Genomic DNA, 25,884 nt, shown 5'->3' on the forward strand with positions numbered 1-25,884 from the left:
GTGAGATTTATCCTTGAATGTCATCTTGTCACTGATTATCTTTATAGCATATATGGTCTAACTCTGGTCACTAGAGTTGACATGTCTACTTTTTCTTGACCTAGCTAGAGGAACTTCAAGGACAAAATAACACTTCTGCCTCTTTAGAGAGGCAGCACTTTAGAGAGCACTTTAGAGAGCACTTGGTAAGTGCTCACTAAACACTCTTTGTTACAAGTATCATACTGTATTTCAATGAGAAGGAACATGGTAGTGACTTCTATATCCATAAGTTTAGAAATACAAACCAATTAATGATCACAACAATAGGAATGTACTTAATGCCATTGAACTATACACTTAAAATGGTCAAAATGGTAAATTTTGTTATGCATATTTTACCACAATGAAAGGTTAAGCTATAATAATTAGCAGATTCCACAATAAAAACTCATCACTTATTTGATATTTTGACTAATTGAAGCAGGTTATCAAGAATTGCAGATCTGGCCTAAGCCAGTAAGTTAGCAGTGAGGTATGCATTTGTGTGTTATTAAATAAGTATTCTATTTACAAATTCATTTTAACCTTTTCCAGAATCTACGGTTTCAAAATTGCTGAGTTGTTTTCTACTTACTTTTATTTCTTATATATAAGGCATCAAACAAAATTGACTCTGCAGATAGAAGTAAAAAAGAAATAGAGCTTTTTTACTACCACAGAGCTCCTGAATAAGAGAAGAAATTAATGGAGTCTGTGTTTAAAATATTTATTCATGAGACCCTGACATATCCTATGAAATGGCATTATCTGAAATTTCAATCTCTGAGGTTACAATGGGGATCATTACTGAGGTGAAACATCTCCCCGAGTGGCTGTAGATGTCCTGGAACCCTGCAGCCACTAGGCTGTAGGCCAGAGTCTGTATTTAGATAGTGATTCTCAGGACTGTAAAATTAGTGGTTCTGGGCAGTTGCATGGGTCTGTAGGTTAATGGAGTGGAAAAGCAGATACACCATTAAAAAAAAACAACAAAACTTCCTGAGAATATTTGAGAGCTTTTAAAGTGAGCCCTGGCTGGTGTGGCTCAGTGGATTGAGGGCCAGCCTGCAAACCAAAGGGTCACCGGTTCAATTCCCATGTGTCTGGTTACAGGCCAGGTCCCCAGTGGGGGGGGTGCATGAGAGGCAACCTCACATGGATGTTTCTCTCCCTCTCTTTCTTCCTCCCTTTCCTGCTCTTTAAAAATAAATAAAATCTTTAAAAGATAAAGTGTGAGTATACTCTCTTTCTCTCTCCTTATAACTTGAAGAGATGTGCTTGATATCAGCTAAGATTAATGGGAGAGTTAAAAGCAAAGTCCCTGCATTGCAAGATCACGTGTTATACATTAAAGAGCTTTAAGTAATAACAGGGAAAATAACATTTAAAGCTTTACAAAAGTTTCTGTGACTAGTGATATAGCACTGACTACAGAACTAGTTTATTTCTAGTCTAGTTTGTCCCTAGAAAATAAATAAATGTAGCTGAGGTTACATTTTTTTCCATCACTGACATATTCTGCTTGCAATTTTCCATCCAGTAGCAATGTTTTGAAATTTATCATTATTAAGAAAATTGTACACTACATCATATTCCTTCCCCTTCTGCTAATCAAAGTCTCAGGTTCAATTTCTTTAATGCCTTTTTTGGTGAAAGTAAAACTTATTTCCAGAATTTTAAATAAGGTTGTTTAAAATATAAAAAATTATGATTTCATAAGAAGGTATTTGCTTTCTTCAACACTGGGACAAAAACAAGACAAAGGTCAAAGAGCATGGAACTTCAACATAAATTGGTTGACTTTTCAGTCTGAAATACGTGTCTACATTCCAGTAATTTCAGGCAGTACTAAAAAGAAAAGGAGTATGTGATAATATTAAAGGCAAAACTCCATAACTTACTGAAAGCAATTGGGTCCAAACACAGTGGCGAGATTATGAACATTCATGCGATTCTGCACATGGTGTTTGGCTACTTTTGTCAAGAACTGGCACAGGTACTTGAGGAGGCAGTAGTGCATGTCCGGCAGCTCTTTTAGTAAGTCTCTTAAGCTGCTCTCCTGAGCATCATTTCTGTCATCTGAAAAGAAAAGTAAAAAATGTTCTCAGGCATATTTCACAGTAACAATAACAAAAGTACACAGCTATATTAAGTTCTAACACTTTGTTCAGACAAAAATTCCTAAAGAATGAGAGAGGCCATCAAAGAAGAGGCATTTTTGCCTTTTCTATGCTCCTTATGCATTTAACTTTTTTTAATGTTAAAGAATTCCTAACTTATTCAGATATCCTGAAAATCATGAGCTTTATTATCTGCATACAATGGATTCTTTTTTTTGTTATCTTGTCCTAAATCAACATAACAGTACGGTTTTTTATCCACAGTGGAATTTTCCATTTGATTATTGTCTATAAGTTAGTTAAAAACAAAAATCTTTTATTTGAATAAAATTTCATGTAAGAGACCTTTCTGAGTTACCAAGAGTGACACTAAACTTAGTGATCAGGAATCTGTATACAAAGGAAACTGATGGAAAAACTGTAATTTCTATATAGCTTGATAATCTCTAAAACATCAGAGTTTAGAACTTGACAGATGCATCTCATACAAAAGCCTAATAATCTCATATACAGCCCAAATATCTAACAATGTTCCAAAATTTGAGGCAGACTTATGAAAAGTTTCCCCTCAAATCTCAAGGATTTATTGTTTTGTCAATATTTAAACAAAATAAAGCTGCTTTGGGAAGAATCACAATCCATCATTTAGATGGATGTCTCAGGGAATGAAAACCATCCAGTCAAAATTAATACACATTGGTTTAATTTAGATAGGTCAGCAGCTTGTCCCAGGCAAGTGAATAAGAAACAGAAAAGTGAGGCAAATGAGATGCAACAGAAGATGATTAGTCAGTGTTACAAAATATATGCATAAAATAATGTCACTGCAAGAAGTGAAAATCAGAAAGTCACATAAAGTGCCACTGATGTGCTGCAGAGCACGAGATACCAACCAGGCTCAGCAGTCACTTCCTGGGTTAGGATCCTGGTTCTGCGACCTGCTACAGAAGTCCCTCCTTACTTGCTCTTTTACTTTCTACAGTTTTAGTTATCAGAAGTCAACTGCAGTCCCAAAATATTAGATAGAAAATTCCAGAAACAAACAATTCCTAACTCTTAAATTGTACGCCATTCTGAGTAGTGTGATGAAATCTTGTGCCTTCACACAGCATCCCACCCAGGACATGAATCATCCCTTTGTCCAGCATCTCCACGCTGCACGTGCTCCCTGCCAGTTACTTGCTTAGTAGTCTCTGGTTATCAGATCCACTGTTACGGCATCACAGTGCTTGTGTTCATGTCACTCTTATTTTACTTAAGAATGGCCCCAAAGCACAAGAGTAATGATGCTGGCAATTTGGATATGCCAAAGAGAAGCAATGAAGAGTTACCTTTAAGTGAAAAGATAAAAGTTCTTGACTTAAGAAAAGCAGAAAAATCCTATACTGAGGTTGCAAAGATCTATGGTAAGAATGAATTTTTTATTCCTGAAATTGTAAAGAAGGAAAAAAGGATTAATGCTAGCTTTCCTGTCACACCTCAAACTGCAAAAGTTACGGCCATAATGTATAATAAGAGCTTAGTTAAGACAGAAAAGGCATTAAATTTGTGGGTAGAAGACACAGACAGCAAACGTGTTCCAATGGACAACAATGTGTTGCGCCAAAAAGCATGGAGTCTATACAGAGACTTTAGCAGGGAATCCCCCAAAATGAGTGACACTAAGCCATTTACTGCAAGTAAGGAATGATTGTAAAGATTCAGAAATAAGTTTGGACTGGAAAATATAAATATTACTGGAGAGAGAGAAACCATACTCACAAAACTTTTATTACAATGTATTGTTATAATCATTCTATTTTATTATTAGTTATTGCTATTGTTAATATCTTACTGTGCTTAATTTAGAAATTAAACTTTACCATAGGTATGTGTGTATAGGAAAAAAACATAGTATACATAGGGCTTGGTACTATCTGCAGTTTCAGGCATGCACTGGGGTTCTTGGAACATAATCCCCACGAATATGGGGCAACTACTCTATCTGTGTGACTTTAGACACTTCACCAAATTTTGTTTCCTTACTTGTAAATGTTAACATTAACTATCTCATAGAGTTGTGATGGAGATTAAATGAATTTACAGTTGTAAAGTACTTAAAACAGTGGCTGACACATACTAAATGCTATGTAAGTAATAATAACTCCTTTTATTTTACCTCCATTGATTTGGTTTTATGAGCACACTGAGGTTTTAATGAATGGCTTTTAGTATGTGCCCATTTCCTCTCCATGAATGTTAGAAAAAGTGACGCTGTACAAAATAGCAATGTCAAAAATGTGTAGATTTCAATGTTTGTCAGGATGTTCTCCAAAACAATTCTATATTTTTTAAAATTTATGTTTTGTTTTTTATCCAATTTATTGGGGTGACATTGGTTGACAAAATTACACAGGTTTCAGGTGCACAAGTCTGCAGGACATCATCTGTACCCTGTACTGTGTGTTCGTGGCTCCAAGTCCAGTCTCCTTTTGGAGAACATTATTTATAATTAGAATTGTTATTTCTTACTGATCATGTTGTGATCCAATAAAGTATATAGTTTTTAAGGTAAAATAAATTTCTTGATATTAGAAGTTTTTCATATTAGATTACTTTTAAAAAGTAAATCATATGATAATCCATGTGGTACGTTGCTTTTGATGGCATTATTTCCCACTGCACAATGATCTTCACTAGGAGAGTCAAGATTTATCTGACTAGCAATACGAAAGGGGAATAATTAAGTTTCAAGGTGATTATAAACTAATTAAAGACTACCTATTTCTAATATTGTATATTATAAAGATAAATAACTATGAGGAAAAAATGTAATTTTATTTTGTCTTTTTTTTTAAAGTGACTAATCCAAAGTGAGTCTGGATGTTTTTATGGGTGTATTTTCTTTGTTTAAAATTGCATTTTACACCATCCTGACTTCTTTGCTTATCATTCTCCTGCTTCCATTGTGATTGAATATTTATGTTTGAGTTTTCTTTAACTTGTCTTTAACTTATAAAAAGTTATTGCTGCAACCAGCAGCTCTTTCATTCACATTGTCACAAGAAGCTGTCAATTCATGTTATAAGTTCATTCACGGTATAATATTCCATTCTGACTTTACCACAGTTTATCCACTCCCCTGTCGATGGGTATCTGGGTTGTTTCCAGGTTTTTCCTGGGGACAGTGCTGTGGGGATCATTCTTGTGCACATCTCCTGGTGTACATGCACAGCAGTGTATCTTAGATGTATATCAAAGAGTGAAATTGCTGGATCATTGTATAGAAATACAAGTTTACAAATAAGGCCATACTGTTTTTCAAAGAACAAATTAACCTCTATATGAAAATTCTATAGGAACAATAAAAGTTAAGATTAAATCTGTAAATATTTAAAAAATAAAATTAAAAATATATAAAATTATGGTTTAACTCCCACCATGTAAGGGTACAAGCAACAGCATTCCCACAGCCTTGATAAGGGGCTGCAGGCCCTCTGTCTCTGAAATGAAACCACAAACCCTTGGGTGTGAAGACATCACGTCAAATAAAATAAATTCTCAAATGGCTATGACTTTATGACAATGACATCTTTGAAAAAATACAGCACTTTTATCATTTACTTCCAATTTTTGAGATATAATAAATAATCTTCCCAGGAAATAAAATGGGCAAATAATGGGAAGGGAGACAGATCTATTCAGAGAATCTCAAGCTTATTAACAAAATAACATTAAATCTTTTGTGCATGAATGGAAGAATCACTAAATATGTTCTCAAAAAGCAAAAGTAATTGAGGAAACTATGGCTTATATTGATCTCATTTTATGTCAAAGTGCTTCCATTTCCTCTGACGGAAGATAGATTCACCGAGTCACTCACTGGGCGAGTATGCTGGGGGTACTCTACTTCAGTGGTTTTAACAACTGCATACCACATTTGAATCTTAAATAGTCATAATTTACCTCCTAAATCTTTATTTAAATATACTGACAGTGCAGTAAAGACCTTAGTTTATCAGCATGACATTTCTCCTCACATCTTTATACTGATTGATTATATATTAACATAGTGAGAATCTGCAATCTGAGAATTTCTGCCTTTCCAGAAATATGTGGTAAACATCACCATTGCTGACAGCCCGCAGCAATCTCACAGCAAGCCTTCCCACAGGAGGGAGCAAGCACGGCTCACCTCTTTCCCAGAAGAACTGCAGAAGAATGCCCAGCACAGCACTGAGCTGGGGAGTCTGGGTGCAAAGGTGCCCAATAAGATGATGTTTACTGATGCTTGGGAGAAACAAAGTTCACAATAATTACTTCATTATTACTTTCATTATCTTTTGATTTGCTAATGCCTAAATATAATAAACACTGCCATATTCATTCATGTTCTTGCATTTATATTGGTAATTATGGTGGCTCCCTCAAGTTTTCACATTATCAAAAGAATTGGCAATGCTTCTATTTTTGTACATATGAATTCATAATGTGCATTACCTCACACTATCTTTAATATTTATCACATACATTCTAGGTGTCTGACATTGTTTAACACTAAAGACATGACACTGAACAAAAGAAACTTCATGCTTTTATGAAACATTCAAATCAAGAAGAGACAGACCAATTACTGATTAGTAACATAAATGCTATGAAAAAATATAAAGCAGGGTAAGGGGAAATGAGGCAGCTATGCAGGGGGGCGGCTGTAACTTCATTTAACAGTCAGGGGTCAAGGAAGGCCTCTGTAACATGGTGTCAAGTGAGCAGAGAGCTGAAGGAAAGGGAAGTGCATTCTAAGCAGTGGAAACAGAAAGTGCCAGACCCTTGAGGGGTCTTGGGAGTGGGAGTGGCAGGAAATAAAATCAGGAGACAGTATGAGGAAGGACTAGGGCAGGTCATCACAGTCTTATTTTAATCCATGGCCTTTTGTTTTCTCCAGAGTGAAGGTTTTGAGCTGTCGGGAGATCTGACTTTAAAGGACAAGTCTGGCTGCTGTGCTGAATCTAGACTTTAGGGCTCAAAGTTGAAAGCAGGCAGACTAGTGCGACAGGCCAGAAGAGAAAAGCTGCTTGGCCCTGGGCCAGCTTGATCGTGGTGAGTTGGTGAGACATGGGCAGATTCTAAATACAGTTTAAATGTGTCTTGTTTGTTCTATGTATGTGAGTTGTTTTATGTATATAAAATACATGTATGAAATAATCAGTCACAAAATATTTATTGAGTGATTTATTCTAGGCCAGGCATAATTCTATGCATTGTGATGCAGCAGTAAACAAAACAAACCCCTGCTTTCGTGGGGCTTATAGTTTAGTGGGTGAGACATTAAACCATAAATTATAGGGCTAGGGGGATGGCGAGAGGGGTAGGGACTGTCAGGAGGCCTTTCTGAGAATGGATCTGATGTTTGGAGGCAGTTACAGTTAAAATAAAAATATCCACAAACTGGCAAATATAAGATCAGAGTTGAAGGCTGAGTTTTAAATATCTTTTAAATTCCTTTGATACCTTCCTTGAATATAAAAATGATTAAGAAATAGTTTCAACATATTGATAGAAACTTAACACACCTTTTAAGACAGTAAAACAAAATACTATAGGAATAAAGAGATATCTATATCTGGAATATATCTTAAAGAAATGTGGAGTAATTTAGTCTATTTAAAGAACTAGCTGGTTCAAAGCGTTAAGTAGGAATTGGGTTGCAGAGAGTTATTTAAATGATAAGAACAGGGTTATTTGATGGTAGGAGAGTAAGGATACTCAGCAATGGAATTCCACAAGGGCCTCAGAAATGGAAGTAAAATGAACCTCTGCAGCTGGTTAAAAATTTTAACCTTTTGTGCTTTGAGGTTCTTTGTTTAATTGGAATAAAAATTAGGATGTGTTTTAATCCATGAGTCTGAAAGGTTTAAGAAAATTCTGCAGATGGAATAATGGTTAATTATTGAAATAGTCATCACATTCCATAACATCAACCTTTTGCTAGGACAGGACCTAACTTTATCCATTAGGGAAAAGTGTCACTTGACATTATTCTAATTTTCTAGAAAGATGTCATTCACTCTTGGCTAAATTTGACCCATTTTTCAAGCAAAGACACAAACATTCAACTAGCATTGTATATACACAGGGTACAAAGAAAAATTACTCAGCCCTTAAAGAAGACTGTACCATAAAAACTTTTGTTCTAGAGTAGCAAGCATCAAATCAGGTGATAAATATTTGCTCTCATTAAAAAAGATTATGATCATAATCAGTAATGTTGGATCTATGTCACGTGAAGTCACCTAACTCTAATCTGGACATTTATCCTAGTGCTTGTCACATGCTTTGACTTTTCAATGACCGTGAAGTTATGCTGTACTTACCAACTTAGCCTCAAGGAGAAAAAAATTAAACAACTGGTGAAATGCTAATCTCTGCCATGATGTATCTCAGAGTCATAAGAAGGCCAGTCATTAAAAGCAGCAAAATATTTAGCCTCATGGTGCCAGATTTATTGAAGTAGCTTTTTATTTCCTTATTAAGCCTCACAAAGGATGTATGAAAACTTGCTAATCTCTTAGACAGAACAAAGAGCTGTTGCTGACATTGGAGCTGAAGAGAGGTCATAAACACAAGAATGTGGATGGCCTTTAGAAACTGAGAAGAAGCCAGCAAGAAAACAGGAACCTCTGCCCTCCAACCCGCGGAACTGAAAACTGCCCACGACTTGGATGAGCCTGGTGGGACAAGAACTGCGGCTGACGCAGACCCTGATTCCGGCCTTGTGAGACCTGGAGCGGAGAAACCAGCTGAGCCTCCACATTCTCACAGAGTAGTGAGATAATACATTTACGCTGTTTTAAGCCACTAAATTTGTGGTAATCTTTCAAAGAAGCAACAGGACTCTAATACACCCCAGTTACAGATGACTAAAAGAGAGATGAATAAAGCTGTCCAAGTTCACACAACTATTATGGTACGTAGTTGACCTGCAGTTCAAATCCAAGCAGTCTGACCTCAGAACACACAATTTGATCAATGTGCTCCAAGAAAATTAAATGTTGTTACTGTCATTATTACAGAGCACATAGAAATCTGTCTCACACATTGATCTCTGAATCAACAAATAAATAAAACTAATGAGTAGTAGGGGATGGGAATCCTAGTTCATTATAACTTCTTAGGCCCTGGGGTGTATGTGAAGACAACATTTTAATAAAAGCCTACAGGAAGGTCTGGGCACAACATGTTTTATAAAATACGTGAGAATAAAAAGAACCTAAGTTATATTTCTTTCTATATATGCTTTTACAGAAGAATGGGAAAAATAATCACAAAATGTCAACTACACTGGATTAGACAAGATTTTATTTCTGTGTCCACAAGTAGAATCACTTGAGAGTAACGAAAAGCTTACGTACATAATTAAATCTTATGATTAATGGAACTGATATTTTTCTATGTAAAAGGAGAGGCTACATTTTTACAGCTGTCTTGCAACCCTTGCCCATGACAAAGTTCTTTCTCAAAGACCTCACACAAATTTCTCAAAGGGCAAGATGATAAAGTGACTAATAAAAATTATAGTATATTCTTAGACATTGTTAATGACATTACAAATCTTATCATTCTGATTAGATTCTGCAGGACAGAGGTGTGTTTATTGCCCAATTAGCTAGTATCTATACTGAACTTCTCTCAAAATGAAATGTCATGTTGCAGGCAGAACAAATAATTGGTGATACTTTACATTTCAGTCTAATAACAAAAAAATAACTGCTGATGATACCTAAATAGTAGGTCAGCTAATCTGTTCTGTGGGCGTTTAAACTGAGTGCTATATGCCTGTCAGTGGAAATAGGTGGCATAAATAAAATATAAAAAACATGTAAAACAGTCTATCTAAATTTCCAAATTGAAAAATCACATCTAGGTTAGCTGTTAGACAAGCACCTGTCAGCTGCAAGACCTGTTTACATGGATGTCAGTACACTGGAGAATAGAAAAAAACAATAATAGCACCTATAAAGGGGAACCTCTGACAATATAACATGCTGATCTTGAACAACATAGCAATATCCCAGAGAAATAAAACTTGGCTTTCCCCATGAATCTAGTGCTATATTAAGTAGTAAAAGGACAATAAATATGTAATTACAGTAAATACATAGTTAATATGGAAATCACACTACCTCTATACCACCTTACTCTCTGCCACAGGATTCAGCTGGCACTACTACTCAAACTGTAAGATATGGTGTCCTGCGTTAAATCATAAAGCCTACGGCTAAGCCCAGAGTTATTTAAATCTGTTTTGGGTGTGTCTTCCTTCTCCCTTAAGTCTTCAAATTTGTTCATGGACTCAATGTAAAAACTGATTATGTGCATAGGTTCAGCAAAAGTAGGTATTTACAACACAGATTAATGAAATTAGGGCAGAGTTAAAGGTGGCTAGCAAGCTAATCATTTGACATCCCTTCAAATTGATACTCTTGAAGCAAATTTTCAATATTTATTTTATGTGAGTTGACCTGCTATTAATACAAGTTGGATACCTTTTAAAATAATCATTTGTTGGCTGTTCTCTCTTTTCCAGCTAAATACAAATAAGATACTCATCACATAAAAGCACTAGTGAAAAATGCAGAATTTACTGAGGATTTCACTCAGTTCACAGTTGTTCCAAAAATCCCTAACAGACATTATCTCTTGGCCTTGAAGGGGCTTGGTCTCCTCACTGTTTTTGCCCTTCAAGCCCATAATCTTCCTGCTATTACAAACTTCTATTGCCTATATTAAAAGGATGAGTAGCCCTGGCTGGTGTGGCTTAGTGGATTGAGTGCCAGCCTGAGAACAAAAGCATCACAGGTTCAGTTCCTGGGTTGTGGGCCAGGTCCTTAATAGGGGGTGCATGAGGCAACCCCACATTGATGTTTCTCTCCCTCTCTTCCCCTCCCTGTAAAAATGAAATCTTTAAAAAGAAAGAGGATGACTAAAACAAAAAACACAGACAATAACAGTTGTTGGCAGGGAATGTAGACAAATTAAAACTTTCATTCATTGCTGATGGAAATCTAAAATAGTCCAATTACTTTGGAGAATTGTTCCTTAAAATGTTAAAACATAAAGTCACCATTTAACCCAGCAAATCTACTCCTAGGTAGATAGATATCCAGGACAAACTAAACATATGACTATATAAGAATTTGTACGTAAGTGTTCATAACTGTTGCACAGCATTATTCATAGTCAAAAGGTTATGCCCATGGAGGAACTTGTAAATATGTGCTCATAACAGAATTATTCATAATAATCAAAAGGTTTTAAAACAACCCAAATTCGGGGTCATTTATGGTACCATACAAATTTTTGAAATGTTTGTTCTGTATCTGTGAAATATGTCATTGGTACTTTAATAGGGATTGCATTAAATCTGTAAATTGCTTTGGGTAGTATGGACATTTCAATGATATTAATTCTTCTGATCCATAAGCACGGTACAGGCTTCCATTTGTTTGTGGCTTCCTTCATTGCTTTCTTCAGTGTTGTGTAGTTTTCTGAGTACAGGTCATTTACCTCCTTGGCTAGGCTTATTCCCAGGTACTTTATTTTTCTTGTTGTTATATCGAATGGGATTTTTTTCCTGATTTCTGTTTCTGATATTTCATTGTTGGTGTACAAAAATGCCTTTGATTTCTGAAAATTGACTTTGTACCCCGCTGTTTTACCAAATTCACTTATTAGGTCAAGTAGTTTTTTGGTGGCATCTATATGATCTCACCTTTGACTGGAGCCTAATCAACAAAACAAACAAGCAAGCAAAATATAACCAGAGACATGGAAATTAAGAACAATCTCACAGTAACCAGAAGGGAAATGGGAGGGGACAATAGGGGGAAGGGTTTTCAGGAACAACTATAAAGGACACATGGACAAAACCAAGGGTGGGGTGGAAGCAAGGGAGGGAGGTGGGGATGGCTAGGATGGGAGTAAAAGGCCGAGAACTGTACTTGAACAACAATTTAAATTAAAAAAATAAATCTTTTAAAAAATTAATAAAACAACCCAAATTCTATCAATGAATGAATGAAGGAAGTGTGGTACAGTCATACAATGGAATGTTAACCAGCCATAAAAAAGAAGTTAGCCCTGATATATGTTCCAACATGAATGAACTTGGTAACTTATGCTAAGTAAAAGAAGTCAGTCACAAAAAACCACACATGTGATTCCATTTACATGAAATATCCATAATAAACAAATCTATAAGAATAGAAAGAAGATTAGTGTTTGCTTAGGGCTCGGGGAAGTGGAGGGAGAAAAGGGAGGAGGAGGAAGGAACAGGGAGTGTCTGCTAATAGGCTCCAGTTAGTTTCTTCAGTTATAAAAATGTTCTAAAACCAGATAGTGGTGATGGTTGCACTCTGTGAATACACTAAAAACCACTGAATTGTACACTTTAAAAGGGTCAATTTTATGGTGTGTAAATTATATCTCAATAAAGCTGTTATAAGGAAATTCCGTTGGCTTTAAAATCAAGTATAAGAAAAGAAAAGTCAGAGGAGAACTTACAGTTAAAGATAAGTTTATCTACTTTTCCTCCTAATGCCTCACTAAAATGACAATAAAAGAATTTTAAAGGTATAAGTCATCATGAATAGAGAACTGAAGAGAGAACAGTAGATGAAAGTCTTCAACAAAGTTACATTCACACACACACTTCAAGACCACTTGTTCTAATTCAAAATAATTTTGCCCAGTCAGTGCTTCTCCTTAAAATTTGCATAATCTCACTACTCAAAACTATCTCATAGCATGAAAGGCAGTTATGAGGAAAATAAAGGCTTATATATGTACTCAGCACTCAAAAGATTATCTAGTTATCAGGATCTACAATCTTAGAGATCATATAATGTTACAAACACGAGTAAAGTTTTTCCTGTCATGTGAATCTAAAGGAAGCAGAACCAACTAACATGTCATGAAAATATGACCTGGCAATTCCACTGCTGGCATTATACCCTTAGAATCCTGAAAACCCCAACTCAAAAAAACCTATGAACCTCAGTGTTCATAGCAGTACAATTTACAATTGCCAAGTGCTGAAAACAGCCTAAATGCCCATCAGTAAATGAGTGGATCCAAAAACTTTGGTACATTTACACAATGGATACTACACAGCAGAAAAAAGGAACTTCTACCCTTCAGGATAGCATGGATGGAACTAGAGAGCATAATGCTAAGTGAAATAAGCCAGGAGGTGAAAGACAAATACCATATGATCTTATCTATACATGGAACCTAATCAACAAAACAAACAAGCAAGTCAAATAGAACCAGAGACATGGAAATAAAGAACAAACTGACAGTGACCAGAGGGGAGGGGAGAGGGAGATAATGGGGGAAAGAAGGGGAAGGGTTAAGTCAAGGAACATGTATAAAAGACCCACAACAAGGACAAGGGTGGAGAGTATGAAATGTGGGAGAGGGGTGATGGGCAGGACAGGGGAGAGCAATGGGGATAAATGGAGACAGCTGTAATTGAACAATAAAAATTAAAAAGAATATATAATGTCATCAAAATGTATGGAGTCAGTATGGAAACCTGGGTTTCCTGGCACCACATTTCCAACTCATTCCAGTGTAGCTTCCATGATATAAATGACTGGTACCTTGGACAGATGGCAACCCTTTAATTCTATTCTGCATTTAGGTCTATATCCAGAAGAAAAGGATAATTTAAATACTTGGCATTGCTTATAGGAAACTTAAAAGGTACATACTGAAAATGAAGAGTTTAAACTTATAGTTTAATATAATGACTCTGTTTTTCATAAACACCAAAATTTGTGAATGCTGAAGACTTTCAAAAGAAAAGGAACTTCTTAGTAAGAAGGAATTAATCTGGGGAAGGAAACATGTCATAAACTTCCTATGGAGCTCATGCTATCCAAGGCATGATGACTTAACTAGTCTTGGAACTAGTCAACATTTGAATCATAAAAACCACTCAGCTAATCTCAAGCAATGCAAGTGTCATTATGATATAGGTCACAGGTAGCAAACACAAGGCCCTTGAGTAGAATCTGGCCCACACCTTGTTTCTACACAGAGGGCAGCAGGGAACTCCTTGCCCCTAATTAGGGAGTAGTTACATTTACACAATCCTAAAATTACATTTGGTCCTTTGAAGGCAACCTAGAGGCTCATGTGGCCCCCAGTGAAAATGAGTTTGACACCTCTGATATAGAATATAGATAAAAGACAAGCTTGACTCAAACTCTCCTAGTAAATTCTCACATAATGAAGAAAAACAGAACTTAAGGCTCAAGCACAAGTCAGCTTATTAAATTAGGGTTTTTAAAATATTTTATTTATTTATTTTTAGAGAGGGAAGGGAGGGAGAAAGAGAGAGAGAAACATCAATGTGCAGTTGCTGGGGGTCATGGCCTGCAACCCAGGCATGTACCCTGACTGGGAATCGAACCTGTGACACTTTGGTTTGCAGCCCACGCTCAATCCACTGAGCTACACCAGCCAGGGCTAGGTTTGTTTAAAATAAGGCATTCTACTGATTAAAACGGACCTATTATTAGGGTGCTTTATTAAGAAAAACTGTCTACATTATCAAATGCTCATAAGCTAAAATACACAGGTACTTTATCCTCACATAGGTTGCACAGCTATTATATGTTCATTTAAAGGAGTGATCACATGTTCTTCCCAAGACTCCACTCTAATGACAATAAAATAATGTTTAAAAAGCATAAGCATCTGGTGGGGGGTGGGGGGAAGCAGCAGAGAAAACAGAAGTAGATGAGATTTCAAGGACATTTGGAAGTGAATGCACGTGACAAAACAGAGAGGCTGTTCCATAGCCCATCAGTCTCCTGGGAGCTGAGGGAAAGGGGGGGGAGGGGCCACGCGTGGGGGAGAGAGAGGTGCAAAAAAGATACTTCAATTGGCTGCCTCCTGCATGCCCCTGACTAGGCTATGAAACCCCCAACCTAGGATTGTGTCCTGATCCAGAATCAAACTCAACCCTTTGGTGTACAAGATGACACTCCAACCAACCAAGCCATACTGACCAGGGTAGGAAGATTGCATTTAAAATCTGGAAGCTTGTGTCTCATCTCCAGAGATGGTGATTTAATTGGCCTCAGTATGGCATGACCTCAGGGATTTTTCCAAATTTCCCAGGCAACTCTTATGGGCTCCCACAATTGAGAAGCACAAGCTTACCAGTAATTATTTATTATATGACTAGCACTGTTTTAAGGTGCTTTATGTGGATAAACTCAGTATCCATAATAAGCTCAGGAAATAAATACTATAGTCATACCTCGGTACTTGTAGGCTTCAGAACTCGGCAAACCCTGTACTTGTATTTTGATAAGAAAACAATGCTTCAGCACTCAGCACTTGCTACAGATTTGTCACACTCGCTAGAACTTGTATGAGTCACAACACTGCCCCTGAAGAGAAAATGCTTCATCACTTGTCACTTGCTCACCACTCAGCACCCCTCTCTGGCAATGAAACAGAGGTTGACATCAGTCTCAGGATAGCTGACAAACAGTGCAGACCCCCCCTCCACATATTTGTTGTTACTGTCTTGTACTTCTGTGCATTTTAAGTGTTAATCATGGGTTGCCAAATGGTTGAGAGTTGATATCACTAAGCTTAAAAGTCAGTAAATAAGAACCATGATCAAAAAGAAAACAGATTGTAGCTAAGTATGAGAGTGGTGTAGGTGTGACGGATATCGCTCTTCTGTTTGTTCAAATGCTGAGAATGACGACCATGATGATAGTGAGATATAAGGAAGTGACTAAAGCAGCAAGTGTTGCTAAAGGTGTAAAGTCTGTGAGTAAGCAATGTCCACAGACATTGGAAGAAGTTGAAAAACTGCTTTACAACTGGATTAATGAAAAACAGCAGGCGACAGCATTTCTGAGGCAATAATTTGGGAGAAAGCTAGGCAATTGCACACTGATCTGTGCAAAGACAAGCCCAGAATGAGTGGTGAGAGCACTGAAGTGTTTAAAGCCAGTCAGGGTTGGTTCGATAAATTTAAAAGGAGACTGGCATTCCTGGTGTGGTGAGGCGTGGAGAGGCAGCCAGTGCCAACAAAGAAGCTGCCAAAAGCTATGCCATCAAGTTCAGGGAGTATGTAGAGGCTGAGGCTTTTGTTCCCCAACAAGTGTTTAACTGAAATGAGACTGGTTTGTTCTGGAAGAAAATGCCTAACAGAAGCTCCATCCCTCAAAAGGAGAAGGCATTGCCAGAGCACAAGCCCACAAAGGACAGGCCAATTCTGTTCGTGTGGGGGAATACTAGTGGGGAGTTAAAGCTTAAGCCTTGACTAGTGTATCACAGTGAAGACCTATGCATTTTCAAAAGAGAGAATGTGATAAAAAGCAAGTTAAGTGTGATGCGGAGGGTCAATACTAATGCCTGAGTAACAAGGCAGTTCTTTATAGAGTGGATGAATGAAGTTTTGGGCCCCCTGTGAAAAAACATTTGGAAGAAAATGAACTGCCTCTGAGGGCTTTGTTAATTATGGACCATGCTCCTGCTCACCCTCCAGACTTGGAGGACGACTTACTGGATAAGTTCAGTTTCATAACCATGAAGTTTTTGCCTCCTAACACAACTCCCCTTCTCCAGCCCCTGGACCAGCAGGTCACTTCCAACTTCAAAAAACGGTATATGAAAGCCCTTTTCCAGAAGTGTTTTGAAGTAACCTCGGACACCCAGCTGACACTCAGAGAGTTTTGGAAGGACCATTTTAATATCTTCTACTGTGTTACACTTACAGATGAGACATCCTCATCTTCACTGGTGTGAAGTCTCTTACAAGACCATGAACTCTGCCTGGAAGAAATTGTGGCCAGAAGCTGTAATTCCAATGGACTTTGAAGGCTCTGAGGATGATCGTGGTAGCCCAACAGTGGAGCACGTCATGTCCCCGGGCAAGTCCATAGGCCTGGAGGTCAGTGATGAAGATGCCGAAGAGTTAGTGGGGGAGCACAAAGCCCAGCTCAGCACAGAGGAGCTGCAGGAACTTCAAAAGCAGCAGCAACAGATGGTGGCTGAGGAGGAAATATCTTCAGGTGAGGAGGAGGGAGGGAAGAAGTGTCTCCTGCACTGATAAAAGAAATGTATGGTAAAGGGATTGAAGTTCAAAACTTGTGAGAAAGTATCACCCAGTTGAAGCTCTAGCAAGCGGAAATGTGGACCTGTTTAATGAACAAATAATGCCACACTTTAGAAACATTTTGAAACATAGACAAAAACAAGTTTCTCTTGACAGATTTTTAGTGAATAAAAAATTTTTAGACTCAGATTTTTACTCCCTAAATCTGAGTCTCCAACAGTGTTCAGTGAAGCCAAGAGACAGAAAACTGAAGAAACCCCTGAGAAATAGCCTGAGATTGTCTTGAAAGAGGGCTCCCCTTCCAACAATTAATCCCTTCCTCTCTCTCGCACCATCCCATTATGCCAGGAGCTCTCCTCAGTACAGGTAAAGTGATGTTAAGTTTTATTTTATTTTTATGTAATTGTTTTCTTACTCCATGTCTGTTTAGCTTTAAGGTTCAAGATTACAAAACAACCTCATTACTTAATATTAGCCCAGTAAAATGTGAAAGTTCTGGGGAAACTCCATGAATTGTTTCTAATTACATTATTTCTATGGGAAAAATTTGGTACTCATTGGTTTCGTCACTCATTATGAGTTCTGGAATGAATAAACCACAAGTACGAAGGAACCACTGTACTATGACCTCCTTTGAACAGTTAGGGAAACTAAGTGGGGTGGTTTTAAAATGTCCACAAAGCCTGAGTCTTCTCTCTTCAAATGATAATTGAGTATAATTCCCTTCCTGTTGAATAAAGGCCAAGTTAAACCTGGCTCCTAACGAATAGAATGGGATACAAATGATGCTATTTGACTTCTGGGGCTAGGTCATTAAAAGGATAGTTCCATATCTTGAAAGGCTCACTTTGGGGGCAGTCATCAAACAGCCATCTGTAAAGGCTTGTCCGGAAAGGACCTCAGGCCTCTCACCAGAGCCTGCACTAAATGCCAGCCATGGATGGAGTCAACAACCCGGCAAGATCTTCCAGGTCCTGTGGAGCCTTCAGCCCTCTGCAGCCCTTGCCAACTCCTCACAGCAACCTCCTGACCAACCCTGACAACTGGGACAGACTGTTTGCCTAACCCATAGAAACCGTGATATTCAATGTTTACTGTCACTAAAGTTGCTAAATTTTGGAGTAACTGTTATACAGCAATAGACAGCTGGTACACTAAAGCACAAAAAGATTGACTTGCCCTACCTAAGGCAACTAGCAATTGGTAAACTGAAATTTGAAACTAGTTAGAAAGGACCCAAAGCCTATGGTGTTGGGGACCACCCTGCCTGGTCTCAGGAAGCTGTAACCCCCCCCCCCCCCACCCCGTGGCTTAGGCTGAGTGAGAGACCTCCGGACCAGAAGCCACTAAGGAGACAAAACTTATTTCCCTGGCATGATTGGCAGTCAATGACGGGTAACAATTCTCTAAGAAAGAGAATGAACCTCAAACAGAGGCGATCATGTGGGATTGCCCTAAGGGAAGAGACTCAGGGCTGTGGAAATGAAGGGGTGATCGACATCAACCCCTGCTCCCTCGGCTTTGTCAAAGCCTGAGTCCTTGTGAGAAATCCAAGTCTCCTGGCTGCCTTTGTCTTCTCTGTTAACTCAGGCCTGCAGAGGTGGTGCAGACCAGAAACGGCGGACCCCCAGGGTAATCGGGCCTGGGACATAGAATATGCAAGATCCTGTCAGATCTGTTTGCTGGAGGATGTTATTAACTTGGAGTTTAAAGGCACAGACAGGAAACCTTTGGAACCTGTAGTCTTTTCATATGTTAAAACTCCAAACTTTGCCCAGAATCACAGTGGGGGTTCTGTCTGCACCTTTGTAAGTCACCTACTTCTTTTGATCTTTTCTGCCAGACTGTGAATCCACAAACTAAGTCTGTATTCTCAATAAAAATCTGATTGGGAATGGATACAGCACTCTCCACTAGAGAGAGTGGCCATGGCGTTCTCCCCATGTGAGGAGTGGCCCTTCTGTTCCTATTTCCCCACAGGACCTGGTTGTCTCTGTGTATGTTTTTTCTCGTGTTTCAACAAGCATCCGAAGCTGAGATGGATACTGCAGGCCGGTATCCTCCACACTATGATATAGGCCACGTGCCATGATTTCTTTTTCAAAATGAAGATTATCCTGCCTGTATCTCATTAGAGCTGCTGCTGGGATTAAAAGAGATTATCTAAATAAAATATTTGCTAGGTATTAAACTAACCATTGAGCATTATTGCTACAAGTAATAAACAGTCAAAGAGAATCAATGTTAAAACATAAACTAAAAGCATACAAAAATTAATTCGTATAAAGTGAACACACCTAGGTACAATTTTCCCAGATTTTAGAATCATTCTTTACTCTTAGCTATGCTAGCTATGAAAGGTTTCCAGGCAAAAACCATACCGATTCTGTAATAATGATTTCTATCCCAGAGACCACCAAAATAGCATTCACTTCAGACTTTTTACTAATTTAGTTTTACTCACAAATTTACAAAACTGTGATACATTTTTAAAAGCACAGTGTTATGCACTGAATTTGGTTCCTACAAAATTCGAAGGGTGAAGCCCTACCTGTCCCTAATGTGACTGTATTTGGAGAGAGGGCCTCTGAAGAGGCAATTAAGGTTACATAAGGTCATAGAGAGGGTTCTGTGAAGGGAAAGAGAGTATGACAGCACACACAAGAGAAAATGCCATGTGAGGGCGCAATGAGAAGTTAGTTACCACCTGCAGGTCAAGGACAGAAGCCACATCAGCCCTGTCAGCACTTTGATCTTCAACTGCTAGCCTCCAGAACTGGGAGGAAATAAATTTCTGCTGTTCAAGCCCCCCAGCCAGTGGCATTTGTTACGGCAGGCCAAGCTGACTGGTACGGAAAACACGACAGGAAAAGTATGGGCTTTGGAGTGAGGGAGTTCCCAGCTTGCTATGTGGTAAGTAACTTACCCTCACTGAGCTCCACTTTCCTTACTCGTTAAATACAATTGATGTTTGAGTAACAGGGGTTTGAACTGTGCAGGTCCAGTTATATGCAGATTTTTTTTGGTAAATACTGTAAATGTATTTCTTTTTATGATTTTAAAATAACATTTTATTGAAATAATTTTATTGTAAGAATATAGTCTATAATACATATAAATACAATATAAGTGTTAATTGTCTGTTTATCTTATTGGTAAGACTTTCAGTCAACAACAGGCTAGTAGTCATTAAGTTTTGGGGAGTCAAAAAAATCTATACATGGATTTTTTACTATGCAGGGGAGTTGCGGTCTCTAACCCCTGCATTGTTCAAGGGAAACCGTATTTGTAGGAGTAGCTGTACATACATAAAGCATCTAGGCAAAATCTTGGCACAGAATAGGCACTTAAATCATAATGAAAGCTATATAAAATTAGCTATTGTCATCTCTTTACACCACAATATTGTCCAAACATAAGTGATGGTCAGAATGCTAAGTAAGAAGACTGATGAGTCTACACTGATGACTATGAAGTTCACATCTTCAGCCTTAACGCCCCTCTCCTAAGCACAGACATTCATTTTACTCATTATGGCCCCATAATAACTTTCCCTCTTCATTTCCATTGTTTGTATTACCTGACAACTTGTCTAGATGCCACAACAGGATCTCTCTTCTTTCTCTAATAAAAACAGCTAGATCTCTGAGATAAACAACTTACAAAGCCCCCACATAGGGTACCTCAGATCCTACCAAGCTAACAGCATCTGAGCCTTTGGGCTAAGTCCCAGATTCACCAGAAGGTGGAGAAGGAGCAGTGGTCACACACAGAAGTTTCCTAGAAAGTTGAAGAACTGCTTCTTCTCTTTAGAACAAAAGATTAGGTCTGACACTCTGACCATTTTAAAATGTAAAGGCCTCAGCCTGAGTGCAGACAGAAAAGATTTGAAATACTGAAGACAAAACAAAAATAGTGGCCTCAGGGCCTGTCAAAGCAGTCTTCACGGAGCTCTCCCCGGTGCTAATTTGACCGTCCCTCAGAGGTTCCTTCCTAATTTACTCGTTTCCATTCACAGCAGTCTGAAAAAATGCCCTCTGCCAGGGTGGCCCTTCCATAGTCAATTATGGGATAGAAATATTTGCATTGTTATTGTAGAAGATTTTTTTGATAGAGAAAATTCACATAAAGGGATTTCTAGTTAATACAAAACTAAACTAATCCTATCCTAAAATGTTTTCATTGCTTGAGATTCATATCCCCATAACACACCTGAGACTATTAAAAGAAAAAAAACAGATATATTACTGGCCTAGCAAGATAATAAAGGATCATAGGCATGGAATATGGCCAAGCTGAGATAATGATATTAAAACCTCAATTATAGAAGATGAGTTGTTGTAATAAGAGATAAGTTTAATATGAAAACAGGAAAAGATGATCACAGGAAAAAAATGATCTCTTAAATATGAATTTTCTACACCAGGCTTTTGACGGAAGCACAATATTCTTACAGAAATCAACTTTAGATAGTTTTTGATGAATACCTGGTATGCAGATACATTGGTTTGCTAACTAAAAATACAAGTAATCTCAGAAATTCAGATACCAGATAATGTGTTGTAAAAATGAAAATCTAAAGGGTGCTCTTCCACAGAGAGGGCCCTTGTTGATCTACAAAATCATAGACTGGTCTACAACAGCAGGAGTGCTCCAGGGAGCTGCCAGACCATCCTCACTGGAGGTTTTGGTTTGGCTTAAGTGTCTGAAAATATTTTGTTGAGACGTCAGAACTCCACCCTATTAAGCATGGAAGATAGGATCTTGATCTAAAAATGTTCAGTATATTCAATTATGAGACAGCTTGCTCTTTATACAGAATATAATTTGAAGGCCCATAACAACACTTTTGAAAAAGAAATCTAGCCTTGAGTTGTGACAAAATATCAGGGAAAATAATCTGTTATTATGAGGACTGAAATATGACAGCAGGGTGATCTTTGTTAAGGAAATTATATGAAAACAATTTAATTATATATCAGTGTGTTGCAGAAAAGGTAAGGTGAGAACTATAACTGCTTTTCGTGAGTCTGTAAAGAGCCTTGAAGCCTTGCGCCATGTCCCCTCTACAGTGTGAGTACCACACACAGGATAAACCAGAAGTACAGTGATTCTTTATTTCTCCCCAGATTGTTACAGAAAGAAGTTTATTTTGCAGAGCCTATACAGTTTGACACCTCAGTCCTTCAACTTAGCAGTTTACAAAACTAGTAGGCACTGCATTAATACTTTCTCCCCCCCCCCCCCCTTTGGGTAGTACAGACATTTAAAAAAAAAAAAAACTTTCTTTATGAAACATCTCAGATCTAGCTCCAGACGTTTTAGAGAAATGAGAGAATACTAATACAATAAAAAATTAGTTTCTCTGCCCCATTCAGAATGTTATTTGTGCATAATTACACATACCTAGAGACTGCTATATACCATAACCAGTCTTGCTCTAAGAATAATACTGCATTTTATGATGCATATCAATTTTCCAGCCACCAAGGAAACATGTCATGAATGAGAAAATAATGAACGAAGACCTAAATTATAACCAAATAGTAGTATAATTTAATATTAACAAATTAAAAAATCAGTCCAATCTCATTATCAAGTAAAAACTCTTCTAGGCAATTGATAAAAGCTTTTAAAATTCACAAAAATTCACGAATATTAGTATTATTAATATTAGTATTATTATCAGCATCTAAATATTAAAATACTAATATTAATAAAGATTCTTAATACTAAATATTTTGTATTAAGCACACAGTTTTTAAATCTTCAACTAGTTTTTCTAGCAATTATTTTAAACTAATTTTCAGAAATTTATCTTAAAGCTTCACACCCCTATGACATGGATAAAATGCTCCCTGTAAAAGCCATGTAAATATAAGCAATGGTTACCTTTTTGAAATGCTCATGCATGTGAACATGTAAAAGTTCAGTTTCCAATGAACAAGACTCAGCATGTGTCACTTACCAAATGTCACTAATATAGAAAGCTTAAAAGCACTGTAGACAATCTGACAGACAAATGGTTCTACAATTTTTGCTTTCGTATTTTATCGTATTTGTCAATAGAGTACAACATGGCCTTCTTACTATCCCACTCTCTAGGGTACTACATGTGAATAGTTACATGACCACTTTTAAGGAATGTGGCTTTAAGTAACATCCTCCTTAATCTCGTAACTAACACTCTTACAAACACATTTCCCCCTTTTCACTCTAACTTGGCAAAACTATAAAATAATGGTTTTTCAAAATTAAATCATTTTTCTTACTATATTTAGGAGGGAGAACTCAGTAATGATGAAATCTATCATTATTACATTTAAAAATGAAGTTTCTTCATTTAAAATCACTTCATACTACAATCAAAAATCAATTTTACAGCCCTGGCTGGCGTAGCTCAGTGGATTGAGCGCGGGCTGGGAACCAAAGTGTCCCAGGTTTGATTCCCAGCCAGGGTACATTCCTGGGTTGCAGGCCATAACCCCCAGCAACCGCACATTGATGTTTCTCTCTCTCTCTCTCTCTCTCTCTCTTCCCCCCCTCCCTCCCTAAAAATAAATAAATAAAATCTTAAAAAAAAATCTACCTTAAAAAAAAAAGAAATAAAATACTTAAAAAAAAATCAATTTTACCTCATGGGAAAAATACAATTACTTTAGGATTCAATTTTGTTCATGGGAAAAAGAAAGCACTTAGTGACTGTTCAGTTTCAAAGACCACTCACCAAAGACAATTTCCTTAATATTTCCTACATAGAATTTAATGTATTATTCTTATTCCTATGACAGTCATTAGTCAGAAAAGAATTTCTTTGGCCCAAAAGCATAAGGAACTTTCAATAATTATGTTATTGAAGCATTCATATACCAATGGTCTTAGAAATTCTATTTAATCATGGTATTCATAATCAGTTAGCATTATTTCAGAGTAGAAGATGAGGGCCTTGAGTGAAATAGCAAGATGGTGGTGTGGAGAGATCACAAATATTTCAAAGCTCATTTTAATATTTCCAGTGTAAATATTTAAAATGAAACTACTTAATATTTAAAAGTTCAGTTTTAGACTTCCAGCCAAGATGGGGGTGTAGGTAGGCACACTGTGCCTCCTCACACAACCAAAACAAGGACAACAACAAATTTAAAAACAAAAAATAACCAGAGCTGACAGAAAATCAAACTGTATGGAAGTCTGACAACCAAGGAGTTAAAGAAGAAACATTCATCCAGACCAGCTGGAGGGGCAGAGATGGGAGGTGGGGTGGACAGGACTCATGGCAAGGTGGCAGCTGGTGGACCAGGTAAGGCAGTGGCTTCCAGACTGGCAGTCCCACATCTGAGTGCAGATAAACCAGGAAGAACAACCGGGAATGAGACGGACTGGCAATCCAGGGATCCAGTGCGGGGAAATAAAGCCTCAAAGCCTCTGATTGGAGACAATGGTGGGGGTTCAGATGGCAGTGGCAGAAACTTCCAGCCTCACAGGAGTGTTCATTGGAGAGACCCATGGGGTCCTAGAATGTAAACAAACCTACCCACCCAGGAATCAGAACCAGAAGGGCCCAATTTGATTGTGGATAGAGGGGGAAGTGACTGAAAGCCGGCTGAGAGTGGAACAAGCAGCACTGTTCCCTCTTGGACTCCTACCCCTCATACAGCACCAAAATGAAGGGGAGTGGATTGCCTGGCCCTGGTGAACACTTAAGGCTCCTCCTCTTACTACGTAACAGATGTGCCAAGACAAAAAAAAGATGGCCTAAATGAAAGAATAGTTCAAAGCTCCAGAAAAAATACAACTAAGCAACAAAGAAATAGCCAACCTATCAGACACACAGTTCAAAACACTGGTTATCAGGATGCTCCAAGAAGTCACTGGGTACTTCAAGAGCATAAAAAAGATCCAAACAGCAATGAAGGTCTCATGATGTGAAATACAGAAAAATCTACAGGGAACCAATAGTGATGGGAAGAAAACCAAGACTCAAATCAACAGTTTGGGGCAGAAGGAAGAAAGAAACATTCAACCAAAACAGTATGAAAAAAGAAGAATTAAAAAAAAAACAAGAATTCAAAAAAATGAGGAGAGGCTTAGGAATCTCTGGGACATCTTGAAATGTTCCAACATTTGAATCATAGGTGTGCTGGGAGAAGAGGAAAACCAAGAAATTGAAAACTTATTTGAACAAATAATGAAGAACTTCCCCAATCTGGCAAAAAAAAATAGACTTTCAAAAAGTCCAGGAAACTCAAAGAGTCCCAAAGAAATTGGACCCAAGAAGGAACACATCAAGGCACATCATCATTACATTAGCCAAGATGAAAGATGAGGAGAGAATCTTAAAAGAAGCAAGAGAATAGGAGATGGTTACTTACAAAGGAGTTCCCATTAGACTGTCAGCTGATTTCTCAAAAGAAATCTTACATGCAGTAAGGGACCAGAAAGAAGTATTTGGAGTCATAAAAGGCAAGGACCTACATCCAAGATTGCTCTATCCAGCAAAGCTATCATTTAGAATGGAAGGGCAGATAAAGTGCTTCCCAGATAAGATCAAGTTCATCATCACCAAGCCCTTATTATATGAAATGTTAAAGGGACTTATCTAAGAAAAAGATC

General features: G+C 37.7%; 1 protein-coding gene across 8 annotated transcripts in view; it reads right to left on the bottom strand.

Annotated features, from left to right (window-relative positions):
* The window catches only part of FAM13A (family with sequence similarity 13 member A), a 269,131-nt gene that overhangs the window by 211,292 nt on the left and 31,955 nt on the right, over positions 1-25,884 (bottom strand). For 7 of the 8 annotated variants that reach the window (XM_045820022.1, XM_045820018.1, XM_045820023.1 and 4 more), the window contains one exon: positions 1,923-2,100. In XM_045820022.1, coding sequence (XP_045675978.1) covers positions 1,923-2,100 — 178 coding nt within the window. Of the gene's footprint in view, positions 1-1,922; positions 2,101-16,930; positions 17,078-25,884 lie in introns of those variants that run through there. The other variant, XM_045820024.1, reaches the window with a different exon arrangement.

This window comes from Phyllostomus hastatus, unplaced genomic scaffold, assembly GCF_019186645.2.
Source record: "Phyllostomus hastatus isolate PE091 unplaced genomic scaffold, TTU_PhHast_1.1 phas_scaffold_39, whole genome shotgun sequence".
Classification (NCBI taxonomy): Eukaryota; Metazoa; Chordata; class Mammalia; order Chiroptera; family Phyllostomidae; genus Phyllostomus; species Phyllostomus hastatus.